The sequence below is a fragment of the Theropithecus gelada genome, chromosome 2, assembly GCF_003255815.1.
Source record: "Theropithecus gelada isolate Dixy chromosome 2, Tgel_1.0, whole genome shotgun sequence".
Classification (NCBI taxonomy): Eukaryota; Metazoa; Chordata; class Mammalia; order Primates; family Cercopithecidae; genus Theropithecus; species Theropithecus gelada.
In genome coordinates this window covers 193,924,173-193,940,809 of record NC_037669.1, presented here as the reverse complement: position 1 = coordinate 193,940,809, position 16,637 = coordinate 193,924,173, and the positions used below count along the sequence as shown (strand labels likewise).

The 16,637-nt window shown below is 40.2% G+C and overlaps 1 protein-coding gene across 3 annotated transcripts in view; it reads right to left on the bottom strand.

Annotated features, from left to right (window-relative positions):
- Nucleotides 1–16,637, bottom strand: part of LRCH3 (leucine rich repeats and calponin homology domain containing 3) — a 101,425-nt gene that overhangs the window by 32,768 nt on the left and 52,020 nt on the right. For all 3 annotated transcript variants that reach the window (XM_025377726.1, XM_025377725.1, XM_025377727.1), the window contains exons 10-13: nucleotides 13,376–13,452; nucleotides 5,253–5,304; nucleotides 4,633–4,782; nucleotides 722–772 (exon numbers count right to left, since the gene is read on the bottom strand). In XM_025377726.1, the coding sequence (XP_025233511.1) occupies nucleotides 722–772; nucleotides 4,633–4,782; nucleotides 5,253–5,304; nucleotides 13,376–13,452 (330 nt within the window). The remainder of the gene's footprint in view (nucleotides 1–721; nucleotides 773–4,632; nucleotides 4,783–5,252; nucleotides 5,305–13,375; nucleotides 13,453–16,637) is intronic.

The window sequence follows — 16,637 nt, the reverse complement described above, 5'->3', positions numbered from 1 at the left end:
CAGTTACTCAGAGGCTGAGGCAGGAGAATCACTTGAACCTGGGAGGTGGAAGTTGCAGTGAGCCAGTATCGCGCCACTGCACTCCAGCCTGGGTGACAGCGTGAGACTCCGTCTCAAAAAAAAGAAAAAGAAAGGAACAAAAAAAAAAAAGAAAGAAAAAACTGGAAGGCTTTTAAAGGGAAAATGGTTAATGAGAAAGCCAACTACAATAAAAACATTTAGTAAAAGCTTCATTTTAACAGATCAAAACAGGTGTGTAGATTTTTCAAAGGTTAAGTGATTTATTTTCTGTTAATCTGTAACAAAAATGTACTATTTGATATTATAAAATAAGTGTTATCACTGATAACACTGAATCTGAAATACTATGTAAGAGTCTTTTTTTGTTCAGTAGCCGCTCCATTTACCTGTACCAGGTAAAGCTCCTAGGACTCTACACACCACGCTTCAAAAATGGAGGAGGGGCATGGTGCCTCTGGTGGGGGTCAGGGAGGGAAATATAATCTCTAATGGATGTGTATAGCTGAAAAAAGCCTTGATCCATAGATTCTAATAAACTCCTTGGCTTGTATCACCTCCCTCATAAGCAGAATTTTGTGAGGGGGAAAAAGAAAAGTGGCAATATTCAAAAAGCACTGAAAAGATGATAATTACATGTAAACATTTCATTTGCATTGCAAAAATAATCAATTTCAAAGAAAAGGTGATTACATCAACTTACCTCACCATCTAGGAGGGGTTGCTGTTTTTGTGGACTTTGTGATGCTTTTTGCTATATAACCCCAAAACCCCCCAAAAAAGGAAGCTGGTTAGAGTCTGGAACACGGAAAATAAAAAATTACATTTACTAAAGTAATCACTCACATTAATTTTTCTACCTCTTGTATATAGCATTTTTCTAGATGTACTAGTTAGAACATGTTTAGTTAGAAATTTTAAAAACTATACATATACCTACAGAAACACGTTTACAATCAGAATACTGACCTTCTCTCAGTGAACTTATTCTCTCCCTCTAATGGCTTCAGTATCACTCGAATGGTAATAACTTTAGCTAGAAGCAAATCTCAGGTTTGTGTTTTCGACTGCCTGTGGAAACTCTACTTGGAAACCCCACTCCACCTCATATCTGACATATTCAAAAACAAACTCACAATGTCCCATACTAACTGGCTATTTTCTCCAATGTGTGATATCTAATCATCTAATAATAACATGATAGCATTGCTGTGGTCCCTGCTTTACAACGTACTCTACCACGTCACTGTGTACACAGTATCTCAGTGATTCTTCTACTGTGTGAGATAAAATATCATCATCATATTCATTTAGAGATGAGAAAATCGAGGAGAGGCTATGCGGCACGTGCAAGGTCTCCAAGTTCATAAGTAGCACAACTGAGGTTTGCGCCTGTCTTCCAACTGCAGAGCCTGCGTTCTTTCCACAATGCGAGACCCTCATTTGAAACCATTCTTTTAGCCTCCAAACCTTGCCTTGGGAGCTTCTTTTCTTTCACCCTCTTCAGTGATTTATTCATCATCTCTCTTACAGGTAATTCAGCAAATCCATTTTATGATAGTAATAGGGGATATAGCATGTACCATACTAGTATTAAGCATTAAGTATATCCATAATAATTCTGAAATAGTTAATATTTCATAGTTAAATATCACACACAGGAGGAAGCTAAAGGCATAAAATGGCTCAGCAACTTTCTAAAAGTCAAGCACACAGCAAGTGGCAAAGCTGGACTCAAATTCAGAAATTTCTGAACTTAGGCTCTTGTCTCTGTGCAATACTGCCGACCCTTAGTACCCTCAGAAGCCCTCTGGTTTTTATGCCGTATTTCACACCCTAGTCTAACTATTGCAGTTTCTCTCTTCTTTAGTTTCCTCTTTCTAGTCTCTTTCTTCCTAACCGATTCTAACACGAGTACATTCGTTTTTCAGAAGTCTCTCTCTTGTCTTTTTCCTGCTTTGAAACTCAGCATTCTCTTTTACTTAACAGATCAAGATCCAACACTCATCTGACATTTAATCAAGACTCTCTACAAGTTGACTATCTCTTACTAGCTGTGTGACTTCTGTAGAAGGCAAACTGAATGAGTTAATTTATGCAAAGCACATAGAACAGCATTTAGGATTCAGTGTTAACCATTATTACCAAGAGGCAGCATGGACTGTGCTCACAAAACAGGCTTTGGAGCCAACCTGCCTTGTTCTAATAATAGGATTTTAATCCTGCCACTTACTGAGTATTTAATCTTAGTAAACTGCTATTCTCTCTGAGCTTGTTCATAAAAAGAAAAAAATGGTACCTAAAGAGATTGCTGGAGAATTAAATGAGTAAATAAATATAATGTACTTAAAATAGTGCCTGGTACATAATAAGCACTCAATAAGTTTTAAGTATTATCATCATCTCAATAATTCATTTTTCCCGTAAGTCTTCAATACAAACTCTCTAGGCCAGCTGGTATTTCCTGCAAGTACCATTATTTTAAATCTACAAATCATACAAGGTCACTCCTAGTTCCCATCCTGTTTAGATTTCCTCAGCCTAGATCGAACCCCCCTTTACACCATCATCCAGTCTATTCTTCCTGGCTATATCCTACATATTCATTCTTCAGGGTCCCGTATCATCTCTTTTTGAGGTCAATTCTGATGATACTTGTTCTCTAAGTCTTCTATTGTCTTGAATATAAAACAAGCACTTTTATTACAAGCTGTCTTATTTTCTGTTTTTTTCTGTGATAAGGTCTAAGCTGTGCCTGGTGGGCAGGGCTTGTGTTTTATGCATCTTTATATTCCTTGTACAACCAGCATTCCATAAAGGTCTTTCAAGTCGAATGGACGAACAAAGTTAGGCTTTCAGAAGTCTAGGTTTGCCTCCTGATTATGAAAAGGAATTTACTATAAATGACTACATTGCTTAATTTTCCTACACCTGCAGCTTCCTCATCTATGAAACCTGAACACCTCCAGATGACCTAAGAAGAAGAAACCAATGAAAGTATTTTCATTAGTTTCAAAAGAACTATATAAAAAATTTTTATGTAGTAACAAATCAAGCAGGGATTTAAGGGAAAGAGAAATGGTTGGACAAATTAGGAGAAACAGTATGTGGGTATTAGATGACTTGCACAAAAAGACAATGACAGAGATAAAGGAGGCCAGGAGAACATGGCCATCAGCACATTGATGTTCTTACGAGGGGTGAAAAGGCACGAAAAGAAACATCTCGGGGCAGATGGAAGGTTCGGAGGGAGATTGAGAGAAGCACCTTTGTGAACTTCTGGGTGTAGGAATATTAATTTTAGTGTTTTTGCTATTGGTCAAAAGATTTACCTACATTTTTTTTTTTTTTTGAGATGGAGTCTCACTCTGCCGACCAGGCTGGATAGAGTGCAGTGGTGGTGATCTCAGCTCAGCTCACTGCAACCTCTGCCTCCTGGGCTCAGACAATTCTCCCACTTCGGCCTCCTGGTTAGCTGGGATTACAGGCATGCACCACCACGCCCAGCTAAATTTCTTTATTTCACTTGAGACAGGATTTTGCCATGTTGGCCAGGCTGGTCTCAAACTCCTGACCTCAGGTGATCCGCCCACTTTGGTCTCCCAAGTGCTGGGACTACAGGCGTGAGCCACCGTGCCCCGCCAGATTTGCCTACATCTTGATAGAAAATAATAGACAAGGGAACTTGTTGGATGAAGAGGAATCAGGTAAGAAAGAGTTAAACATCATCACCAAGGGTCTGATACATTCAGAAAAAAATAATTTATCAGGTAAAACAGACATATGCATGGTACTTAAAGAAGATGGTCTCTAAAGTATGAAATACAGGAAAGTCTTTAGAGGACAAGAATAATTCATTTAATCATTCAACAAATATTTATTGACGATTACTATGAGCTAAAACCTGCTAAGGTCTAGGGATACAGTAGTAAGTAAAACAGACATGGTTCTTATCTTCATGGAGTTTACAGATAAATGATAGACAGATATTAAGTAAACAAAATTACAAACAATTATTTAATTATGAAGAAAAAATGATTTCAGAACAAAAAGATAAGTAATACAGGTAAAATAAAATGTCATCGTTTCAGGTGCTACTACAGAGGCTGCAAAATATTAAGAAATATTAACAGGGTTGTTTAACTGAATGTGTGTGGAGAAGAGAAAGGAACAAATCAAAGTTCCTGCAAAGGATAAAGCCTGTGAGGCTAGCAAACTTTTGTTATTTACTAAAGCAAGGAAGCTGGAGAGAGGTCTGAGTAACAGTTCACATTTGGAGGGCCTTAACCCGTTATTTACTAAAGCACTACCAGTTTCATGTGACTGATCTTTACTATGACACCAGAAATTGAGGAAATGGCTGCTGGATAGTAAAGTGACATGTCCAATGATGGACTGCTAAGTAAGAGGAAGAGATTACTGTTAATAAGATAATCACTTCCATCGTCCTTACGCAGACAGACACAAGTAAAAGAGACACTCTGTTTAGTCACGATTCCTTATAGAGAGAAAAATGGTTGACATTTTAATTGACAATAAAAACCAACAGGCTTGGCCAAACAAATAAGCACTTCACCTCTCAGCAGCTTGAACAGTGTCATTCAAAGGACTCACTTTGACAAAGTCCAGGACAGCATCTCTCTGGATCTGCTTGGTCCTTATTTTCTCCTCTTCATACTGCAGGGCAGCGAGCTGAGCCTCTCTCCGAGTGCGCTCTACTAACTGCTCCCTTCTCCGATGAAGTTCCAGGTCTGTATGTGACAGCTGGACCCAAAGCGTTATTGTGCATATCAAAGTAAAAACAAGGATCACTTTACCAATATTCCCTATCAATTCAGGGAACTACTGTTGAACCATGCAACTTTTGCTTTGAAGTCACCTAGCATTTCTTTACATGTGTTTATTGCCAATCTTTTCCCATCTTTGCACCGTTCTTATATACATTAGGTTGGTACAAAAGTAATTGTGGTTTCTGCCATTGAAAGTGATGGGAGAAACTGCAATTACTTTTGTACCAACCTAATACTATAAAGCTATCACGAAGGTAAAGATTTTCTATCTAGTGTCCAAAAACACTGTTAGCAAGTATCACGTACATATGTTATATTAACTGAGACAGCTGGTAATGCTTAAATATATCTGGCAATTAATGGCAATTCAAGTATTATAAAAGAAAAAAAAAATCATCTTAGTTTAAAAAGCAAAACTAAATAAACATAACTACTGAAAATTACCTGATTGTGACTTGCTGATAGTGACAAGAGAGAAGATGGTTCAACTGGAACCCTGATCCAAAAAAGAAAACAGAAAAAAACTCTTCAATAAAAAGACAAACAGATGTATAAAAAACAAATGAAATTTTTATTGTAAATGTAGCTTTCTATTAATCAGCAGCAAACCGCCTAGTCAGCATTGAAGGAGTAGCTGCATTTTGTAAACCTACACCCAAGTCATTAAGTGAAACCAGAGGAAAATCTGCCACCTCCAACTCATGTTTCATGTGGTATCACTATGTCAGCCAATAACAATAGTTAACTGAGATCACTTTTCAAACAGTATCATTTCTTTATAACATGAACAACTATTATCTTCGTTACCACCGTGATTAAAACAAGATACATGTAAACTGAGATCCTTTCACACACACAGCCATTTTATCAACAGAAATCTAGAATACTACAGAACCTGGTAACTGTATTTATAAAGCACACCTGCTCTTATTTTCAATCGATGAAGTAATTTTAACACAGAAATAAAAATTCTGGTTTTTTTCTTTTTAAGAAAAATACGAAACCCTTTTTTAATGCTTAAAAAAACAAAAAAGTACGACTTCCTCACTGTTATCAGTGTTAATTCTTGTAGTTTACTATTTATCCTTTTCCTAAAACAGATTTCATTGTTCAAGTCTCTGTAACTCATCTTTGTGTCTGAAACTAAAACTGGCAAAAGTAGTGACTGTCTGACATTTAGGACCTGGCCTCTGAAACTATGATGACGATGAGCCTATCAGGCTGATCTAAAGGCACTGAAATCAATGTGCTATTAGGGGAACCAAAACAAAATCCTGCCATCATTGCTCACTGCAGTCTTGACCTGCTGGGCTCAAGCCATCACGCCCAGCTATTTTAAAAAACTTTTTTTTGTAGCAATGCCGGTCTTAGTATGTTGCCCAGACTGGTCTCAAACTCCTGCCCCTCAAGCCATCCTCCCATCTCAGCCTCCTAAAGTACTTGGATTACAGGTGTGTGAGCCACTGCGGCCAGCCTTTTTTTTTTTTTTCTTTTTTTGAGACAGGGTCTCACTCTGTTGCCCAAGCTGGAGTGCAATGGCATGATCATGGCTCACTGCAGATTCGACCTCCTGGCCTCAAGTGATAATCTCGCCTCAGCCTTTCCAGTAGCTGGCCTACAGGTGTGTGTCAACCAACCCAGGCTTATTTCTGTAGTTTCTGTAGAGACGGGGCTTTGCTATGTTGCCCTCAAATTCCTGAGTTTTCAAGTGATCCACCCACTTGGGCCTCCCAGAGTGCTGGGATTACAGGTGTGGGCCACCGCACCCCGCCCTGATTACACATTTAGAGTAACAGGAATTAACTGCAACTTTCTCCCTGGATTGCTAATTTCACTGTTAAAATTTCCCATAGCTTTTACTGGCCATCTGTAGATGAACTGAACCAAAACACAGAAAGGACCAAATAAACCGTCTCAAGTCTGTTTATGTGCCCTAACCTGAACACCATACTTTAACAATGCTTATCAATCTTTGTTTTGTTTTGTTTTGAGACAGAGTCTTGTCCTGTCGCCCAAGCTGGAGTGCAGTGGCCCAATCTCAGCTTACCACAACCTCCGCCTCCCAGGTTCAAGTGATTCTTCCGTCTCAGCCTCCTAAGTAGCTAGGATTACAAACATGTGCCAGCACACCCGGCTAATTTTTGTATTTTTAGTAGAGACGGGGTTTCACCACGTTGGCGAGGCCGAATTTAATGAAATGCAGTCATTGAACGCCTGACCTCAGGTGATCCGCTCGCCTCAGCCTCCCAAAGTGCTGGGATTCCAGGCGTGAGCCACCGTGCCCAGCTGCTTTTCAATCTTTTAATACATATCCTCTTTTTACATATGGTTCTTTTTTTCTTTTCTTTTTTTTTTTGAGACAGGGTCTCATCTCACTCTGTCGTCCAGGCTTGAATGCAGTGGTGCAATCTCAGCTCACTGAGGCCTCCACCTCCCAGAGTTAAGCTTCCTGAGAAGCTGGAACTACAGGTGTGCACCACCAGGCCCAGCTAATTTTTGTATATTTTTGGTAGAGATGGGGTTTCGCCATGTTGCCCAGGCTGGTCTCGAACTCCTGGGCTCAAGCAGACCACCCACCTCGGCCTCCCAAAGTGCTGGGATTACAGGTACATATATTCATTTACCCTCTTTTTACAATGCTTCTTTAAAAAGCCAGTCAAACCCACTGTTTCCACTTTATCTCATTATTGTATTTTGTACCCAATCCAATGCGCATCCTGTCCTTACAATTTCACTAAAACTGTTCTTTCTTTCACCTCACAAGTTTGTCAGTGATCTTGACAACCCCAAATCTAACAGTTGTTTCTTAGTCCTCCTCTTATTAAACCTATCAGCAGGGCGGGGTGCAGTGCCTCACGCCTGTAATCCCAGCACTTTGGGAGGCTGAGACGCATGGATCATGAGGTCAAGAGATCGAGACCATCCTGGCTAACATGGTGAAACCCCAACTCTACTAAAAAAATACAAAAAAATTGGCCAGGTGTGGTGGCGTGCACCTGTAGTCCCAGCTACTCAGAAGGCTGATGCAGGGGAATGGCTTGAACCTGGGAGGCGGAGGTTGCAGTGAGTCAAGATTGCGCCATTGCACTCCAGCCTGGCGACAGAGCAAGTCTCCGCCTGGAAAAAAAACCTATCAGCAGTAAGTGATGTTGTTCATTCCTCTCTATACTTCTTCAAACACTGTTTTCAAGGCCAGGCACAGTGGCTCATGCTTTTAATCCCAGCATTTTGGGAGGCCAAGGCGGGAGGATCTCTTGAGTCCAGGAGGTCAAGGCTGCTTGAGCTATGATGACACCACCGCACTCCAGCCTGGGTGACACAGACCGTGTCTTGAAAAAGCAAAAACAGCAGCACTGGTTTCATTTAGCCTCTGGGACACCACCCTCTTTCTCCTATCCCCATGACCACCCCTGCTCAGTTTGCTTTTCTGGTTGTTCAAGCCCTAATTCTTGCCACCTTACTCCAAACTCATACATCTAACGGCTTACTTGATAATTCCAGTCGGATGTCTTGCATGTACCTGAAATAGACCTTAACCACAGCAGAACTCTCACCTCACACCCCAGATGTGTCCTGCTTTACTCAGGCTCCTGGGTGTTTCTTAAATACACCAAAAGCATGTTCCTACCTCAGAACCTCTACCTAGAATGTTTCACCCCTAGACCGCCGTAACATTTGCTTTTTCAGGTTTCTACTGAAATATCATCACTGCATCTAACATTACTTTCACTCTGCCCTCACCCCACCATCTCCTTCATCCTGCTTTGTTTTCCTTCATAGCACCTAGCAGTACCTGAAATATACTTGTTACACGTATTTGTCTACATCCACTAAAAAGTAACTCTAAAATATCAGGGATTTGGAACAGAGACAAAACCATTATAGTGCTGAAGAAATATTGCTTGAATGAATGACAGTAGCACCCTCCCCCAAAAAAGCGTGGAATATTGAGACATAAAAAACAAAACGCAGATAACACACATGTATCTCCTCTAAATCTTGAACTTACTTGAGCTAAGTAAACCAGACTTTTCTCTCTTCAGGCAGACTTTTTTTTTTTTTTTTCTTTTGAGATGGAGTCTCGCTCTGTTTTCCAGGCTGGAGTGCAGGGGCACAATCTGGGCTCACTGCAACCTCCACCTCCCGGGTTCAAGCAATTCTCCTGCCTCAGCCTCCCAAGTAGCTGGGACTACAGGCACCTGCCACCACACCGGCCAATTTTTTGTATTTTTAGTAGAGACGGGGTTTCACCATGTTGGCCAGGCTGGTCTGGAACTCCTGACCTCAGGTGATCCACCTGCCTTGGTCTCCCAAAGTGCTGGGATTACAGGCGTGAGCCACCGCGCCCAGCCAGTATAAGGCAGACTCTAAACTGCCTTCTCTGTTTTTCTTTATTTACAAAATCACATAATTAATGTGAGTAGCTTTTCTGGCTTTGTCTATATAACATGAAACAAAAAAACTGTCAGGTTTTATCTAAATGTTAATTCTATATTGCTTCTTATAGAAGTTATAACACACTTTACAGAACCTAGTCTGATATGATCATGTCTCCTGAACTAAAATGCTATTCAAATTATAAGTAGGACTCGTACTTTTTTTTTTTTTTTAAGACAGAGTCTTGCTGTCACCCAAGCTGGAGTGCAGTGGTACAATCTTGGCTCACTGCAACCTCCACCTCCAGGGTTCAAGCAATTCTCCTGCCTCAGCCTCCCGAGTAGCTAGGACTACAGGTGCAAGCTACCACACCCGGCTAATTTTTGTATTTTTAGTAGAGATGGGGTTTCACCATGTTGGCCAGGCTGGTCTGGAACTCCTGACCTCAGGTGATCTGCTGGCCTCGGACTCCCAAAGTGCTGGGATGACAGACGTGAGCCACTGAACTCAGCCCATAAAAAATTATTTTAACAATTTTTTTAAAACGTAATTTTTGCTAGTTTCAATTTCAAATTTACATAATCCATCTTGGCAAATACTATAAAACATTCACACTTTTTATGTATTACATCTCCATATGTTTATTATCTCCCAGTAGGGTAGACTCTATGTGGGTAGGGGATAGGGGAGTGGTAGGTGGGAAGAAATGTGTGTGGTGGATGAGGGTAGGGGAAGAGAATGGGAGAAAAAAAGGGGTAAGCAAGCTTTCCTTTTCGGCTCACTAGCAGAGGATTCCTCATGCTCACTCAATGTTTTTGAGTTGCTGTAACTGACAGACCACTGAGGCAGATTCTTTTTGATAACATGTTATTCAGATTAAAGACAAGTCTTGCTCGCCTGAGAGCTATCAGTCACTGAGAGGTGATTTTGTCTTTTTAGGTTCTAATTCAACATTCCACTTGAATGGTAGCTCCAAGACGGCAGGAATTTTGACTAAGTTCACAGCTACATCTGGAAAAGAACTTGGCACATAGTAGATATTTCACAAATACCTGCTAATTAAAAACATGAAGTATATATTGATCTTAGAGCCTAACTGGTTACTAGGATCAAGTATGGAGTTCTTATCCAAGGACTGTGCTAAGGTCTAGTATTCTGGAACCCCCAGTTAAACAGTAATCGTGGTTGGGTGCAGTGGCTCACACCTGTAATCCCAGCATTTTGGGAGGCCAAAGCAGGAGGGTTAGTACTTCAGTCCGGGAGTCTGAGACCAGCCTGGGCAACTTAGTGAGATTTCTGACTCTACTAAAAATAACAAACAATTTGCTGAGTATATAGCACACGCCTGAAGTTGCAGCTACTCCAGAGGCTGAGGTGGGAGGATTGCTTGAGCCTAGGAGGTAGAGGCTGCAGTGACCATGATCACAACACTGCACTCCAGCCTAGGCAACAGAGAGAGACCCTGCCACGAAACAAAACAAAACAAAAAATGTAATCCCAGCTTTAGTTTCCAGCACTGCGTGCGGCAGACTAAACGTCCTGAATGACTCTTCCAATGGAAATAACCAAAATGCTGAATAAAACAAAACAAGCTTTTAAAATGTATTGCTAAGGTGCCATGAAAATAAAGAATCCACAGACTTTCAAAAAGAAGTAAAAACAGGAACTCTGGACTAAGATGTGGTAGGCAGACTTTCGTCTTCCATGATCTCCGTCCCTGGCCTTACTCTAGTGAATAGTTGTATTACATTTTTAAAAGGCTTTGCAGATGAAATTAAGGTTACTAATCAGGTGGCCTTAAAACGGGGAGATTATCCAGGTTGACCTAATATAACCACGAGCCCTTAAAAGCAGAAGACTTTGGGAGATGTGGCAGAAAGGGAAGTGAGAAAGATTCCAAATATAAGGAGGATTTGACCCATCATTCCTGGTTTAAAGACAGAGGGGGCCATGAAGAAGGAATGTGGGTGGACTCTAAACACCACCCACTGGCAACCAGGAAAATAATGGGGACCTCAGTCACGGGGACCGGTAACTGCATCAAACTGAACTCTGCCAACATGTAGGAGTGTGAAAATGAACTGTCCTCCACAGTCTCCACATGAGAATCCAGGTCAGCTAATACCCTGACTTTGGCTTCTAAGTAGAGAACCAGGGTGGCCTGCCCAGGCTCTATCCTCCAGAAGGGTATTAATATAATAAAGGGGTGTTGTTCTAAACTGCTAGAACTTTATAACACAAGCAACAGAAAACTAACACATAAGGTAACTGAGTGAAAAAGCTAGCTTTTATTGTGAGGGTTTCTACTAAATCCTGGAGCTCTCGAGCTATGATGGATGCAGGACGTGAGAGAGACGAGATAAAAAACGCAGGCCCACTCAGGGTAGGGAATGTAACTGGAAACTCCTGCATAAAACTGGAATCTCAAGACTATACTTTCAATAAAAGGGCACATGGCAACTGAAAAGACATTCTGAAATACATTTCGAAGCATATAAAATTTAATTAAATCTCCATTAGTTAAGTGGTAAGAGTATAAATGGCAAAGTTATGTCTTTTTTCTCGCTACATATTTATTCCATCTATATCTCAGTCCCCCAAGTTAACTTTAATACCCTGTCAAGTATAAGAACTACGTAAATTTACTATCACTTAAGAATAGGCATATCAAGACTTCATAAAACCAGAAGACAAAGAACTAAAGGATGAAATTTCCAACTACTGCGAAATACTTCATGGCAAGAAACATTCTGGAATTCAAGAATGAGAAGCAGTGCTCTAAATGATCAAGCTAATTTTCAAAATATTCTTTGTTTTTTTTGTTTTTTCTGAGATGGAGTCTCACTCTGTCACCCACCCTGGAGTGCAGTGGCGCAATCTCAGCTCACTACAACCTCCGCCTCCTGGGTTCAAGTGATTTTCCTGCCTCAGCCTCCCAAGTAGCTGGAATTACAGGTGTGTCCCACCACACTCAGCTAATTTTTGTATTTTTAGTAGAGACGGGGTTTCACCATGTTGGCCAGGCTGGTCTCGATCTCCTAACCTCAAGTGATCTGCCCACCTTGGCCTCCTGAAGTGCTGGCAGTACAGGTATGAGCCACCGTGCCAGGCCTAATTTTCAAAATATTCTGAGAGGCACCAAGTACAGTGGAAAGATCGCATGGAGACAGGACTGGCTATACATATCACTGTCTCTGCCTATCTCTCTGTTATCCAGTCAAAAATGTAAGTTAAAAAAAATCAGGACTCGCCGGGCGCGGTGGCTCAAGCCTGTAATCCCAGCACTTTGGGAGGCCAAGACGGGCGGATCACGAGGTCAGGAGATCGAGACCGTCCTGGCTAACACGGTGAAACCCCGTCTCTACTAAAAAATACAAAAACCTAGCCGGGCGAGGTGGCGGGTGCCTGTAGTCCCAGCTACTCAGGAGGCTGAGGCAGGAGAATGGCGTGAACCCGGGAGGCGGAGCTTGCAGTGAGCTGAGATCCGGCCACTGCACTCCAGCCTGGGCTGGACAGAGCGAGGCTCCGTCTCAAAAAAAAAAAAAAAAAAATTAGGACTCTCGAAACTCATTTTTTGTTTTTGTTTTTTGTATTTTTGTGTGTGTGTTTTTTTAAGACAGGGTCTCACTCTGTCGCCCAGGTGGGAGTGCAATGACACAAACTGGGTTCACTGCAGCCTCAACCTCCCAGTTCAAGTGATCCTCCCACCTCAGCCTCTTGAGTTGCTGGGACCACACGTGTGCCCCACCATGCCAGGCTGTTTTTTACTTTTTGTAGAGGGTAGAATGATGCTCAGACTGGTCTCCAACTCCTCGGCTCAAGCAAGCCTCCCGCCCTGGCCTCCCAAAAGTGCTGGGATTACAAGTGTTAGCCACCATGCCCAGTCCTGAAGTTCTTTTAGCCCTTTTTATGCATGAATCCACATAGCACCACCACAAAGTCTCATTGCTATCAAGTATCTTCAGATGAATTAACTGTGTAGGTGATGATTTAGATAGTGTCAATTTAGAATCAAATCAATTTTCACTTTTTCTATGGCATGAGTACAAAAAGCATACTGTCATTCAGTTCTAAATACATGCCATCTAAACATCTTTATTATACACAGATCTGCATAAATCCAAAATTATTTTATGCTCTCATCATTGAGTTAAGACAGAAATAAATTAAGTAGAATTGGTTTTTCAAACCTGTTTTGATGTAAATATCTTCTCATATCTTCTGTTTTTTGAAACTCCCTAATGGCTACTGGCTTTACTGGTGAACCCTAGGCCAAAGGATAGAAATAAATAAATTTAATATATTAATCCATAACACTGTGATTACACAGTTCACATCCAATTTGTCATTTAATTTGTATATTACATTAAAAAATATTTTAATAGACTCTTCAAATGTAAACTTTAAGTGTAAAAGCATCATATGCTATACTGCTGCTTTAATAAACAAAAATGTTCACAATTCACATTTATTTTATTTTATAAGAAAGTAGATTTCCTTCTCACTGTATTATATACATTACAGTGACCGAGCACAGTAATATTTACTGAATAATAAGATGTTAGAATTGGAAAGGAACTGAAGAGGCCACTAGTACAGACTTCCATTGAGGACAGAAATTCCCACCTACCCTACCCTGACATTTGCTCAGTTTCTCTTGAATATTTCTGGAAATAGTGAGTTCACTGGGCAGATTACATTTCTTTATTGATCCACCACCACAAATTGTCTCTTATCACACTCATACAAATAGTCTTGGGTGTGTTGGTGACTATCAAGATAAAACAAAAAGTAATTTCTATTTATGGTAAAATACTGTATTTAAAAGAAAAATATTACTGGCAATTTTACTTATTTATGAACTAAAGAGTAAAAGGTCATTTTCAAAAAGTATTACTGAGGAAAATTAAACTGGTTTAAAATACAGACCACACACAGAAAAATAAAACTATAAATCAAAGGTAGAGGATTAAAGGTTATCAAAGGAAAATCTACAGAAGCAATACAATCTTGTTTCAACCAAAAATAATCATCAAAATAGTTATTCATCAAGGGAAAAATAAGAAAACAACTTTTCCAAAAAGCATATCTACAAATCAAACATGAAACTACTTATCATCTACCTCCAAGAAATAGGTACATCACATGTCACTAGAAACTTTTGGTGAGTTACTCCAAAGGGCTAACAACTGACTGTCTTAAAGTCTGGACATGAGATCCCAATAATAAACTACAATTCTGCAACTCTGATGCAAAAATAATTTTTCTAATTTTAGTGAATACACCATTTTACAATTTTTGTTTATTTAGTTAGAGACAGAGTCGCTATGTTGCTCAGGCTGGTCTCAAACACCTGGGCTCAAGCAGTCCTCCTACTTCAGCCTCCCGAGTGGCTGAGATTACAGGAATGAGCCACCAGGCCAAGCTATACCCTTTTAACAAAGAAACAAAAGTCTCTCCTAGGATGTTGTATCAGTGACTTACCATCCTAGTTTTTTCGTTTGGTTGGTTGCTTTTTGATACGGAATCTTGCTCTGTCACCCAGGCAGAGGCACAATCTTGGCTCACTGCAACATCCGCCGCCCAGGTTCAAGCGACTCTCGTGCCTCAGCCTCCAGAGTAGCTGGGATTACAGGCGCCCGGCATGACTCCTAGCTAAGTTTTATTTTATTTTTTATTTTTATTTTTTTAGTAGAGACAGGGTTTCATCACATTGGCCAATCTGGTCTAAAACTCCTGACCTCAAGTGATCCACCCGCCTCGGCCTCCCACAGTGCTGGGATTACAGGGGTGAGCCACCATGTCCAGCCCCATCCTAGTTTTATGATACTGCAATTATCTAAAATTATTCTAAGACGTACATGAAATTTTCATGACGAAATGAATGTGTCATTCATTTAATTAAAAAAAAAATCATACCATGTTCAGATAGGAATGGTCTATGTATGTGACAAGTATTATAATAAAATTAAATAATAGTAGAGTGTTTAAAATCTCACATAGATTAGTTTTTAACAATCCATTTTTAGATAAGTGTTCAGGAAAATAAAAAGATATTTCTTCCCTGGTTGTGAAACCATCTAAAATAATGCTGCCTCATCATATTCTCACAGACGCTAAATTTTACGAAAGCTTTATGACACAGAAGTCATAGACTACCATATGTAATAGGCAGCCAGAATTTAAAAACTATTATTACAAAACAAACAATATAACGAATTAACGAAATGATACTATTATTTTTCATAGTAGTATAATAGGCATTTTTACTTTTAGTAAAGATACTCCATTTATACAGCCTAATTAAGCATAACATGATCAAAGAGAAAGACCAGGAGAAAAGGAAATGAATTCCTTTAAGGATTATAATGTGTCATTGTTCATTTTAATTTTACTGCAAAACAGTTAGGTGCCCCTTGCTCTAGCAGCCTGAACAAGTAGTTTCACCAGTCATCTGGTCCATTGCTATCTCTGGGCTGTAAGACTTTGACTTACATAATTTTATCCAACTTTAAATACAAGAGTGTCTCTTTACCAACAAAACACACTGTGTTCAAAAGTGTTCAGACAGGAAAAACCAAAGCCCCCTTTTTAAAAAAAAGAATGATAATATTGGCTGGGCACGGTGGCTCACACCTGTAATCCCAGCACTTTGGGAGGCTGAGGCAGGCAGATCACATGAGGTCAAGAGTTTAAGACCAGCCCGGCCAACATGGAGAAACCCCATTTCTACTAAAAATACAAAAATTAGCCGGGCGTGGTGGCGCACGCCTGTAATCCCAGCTACTCAGGAGGCTGGGGTGGGAGAATCACTTGAACCTGGGTGGCAGAGGCTGCAGTGAGCCGAGATCACACCACTGCACACCAGCCTGGGCGACACAGTGAGACTCTGTCTCATTAAATAAAGAATGATAATACCACTCTACAACATGTCCCACTTGAAATGATTATTCTCTATTTCTTTTTTTTCTTTCCTTTCAGCTGTCTCAGACCAAAGAGATTATTCTCTATTTCTAAAAGGCTAATACATCATTCTCTAGAAAGGACCCAACTGTTTCTCAAATAATCACTGCTCAGAGCCTGAAACCAACTTCAGACATCAACATCACATCCACTAAAGTGAGGCCATTTTATTATGCTGACAAGACAGACTGAAGAACGCTATTCTATCTGAGACCCTTGGGGAGCTGGCGGAGATTCTGCAGTGGGCTGAATGCACATTTGTTTTCTAAGGCAATTCAATGTTCCACTTAAGAGATACCCAAGAATTTTAATAGCAAACAATTTATGTTCTGTGTGACTTAGCACAAAAGCTCCAATATAATTCAGCATATTATAAAAATTCTATGGTTAAGTCTGCATGTTGCCACAAAAGTCAACTTTTTGGTTTAACTGTTAATTAACTACTGACCAAACTATGATTTATCAGTTAGTAACAATATAAAAGCAATA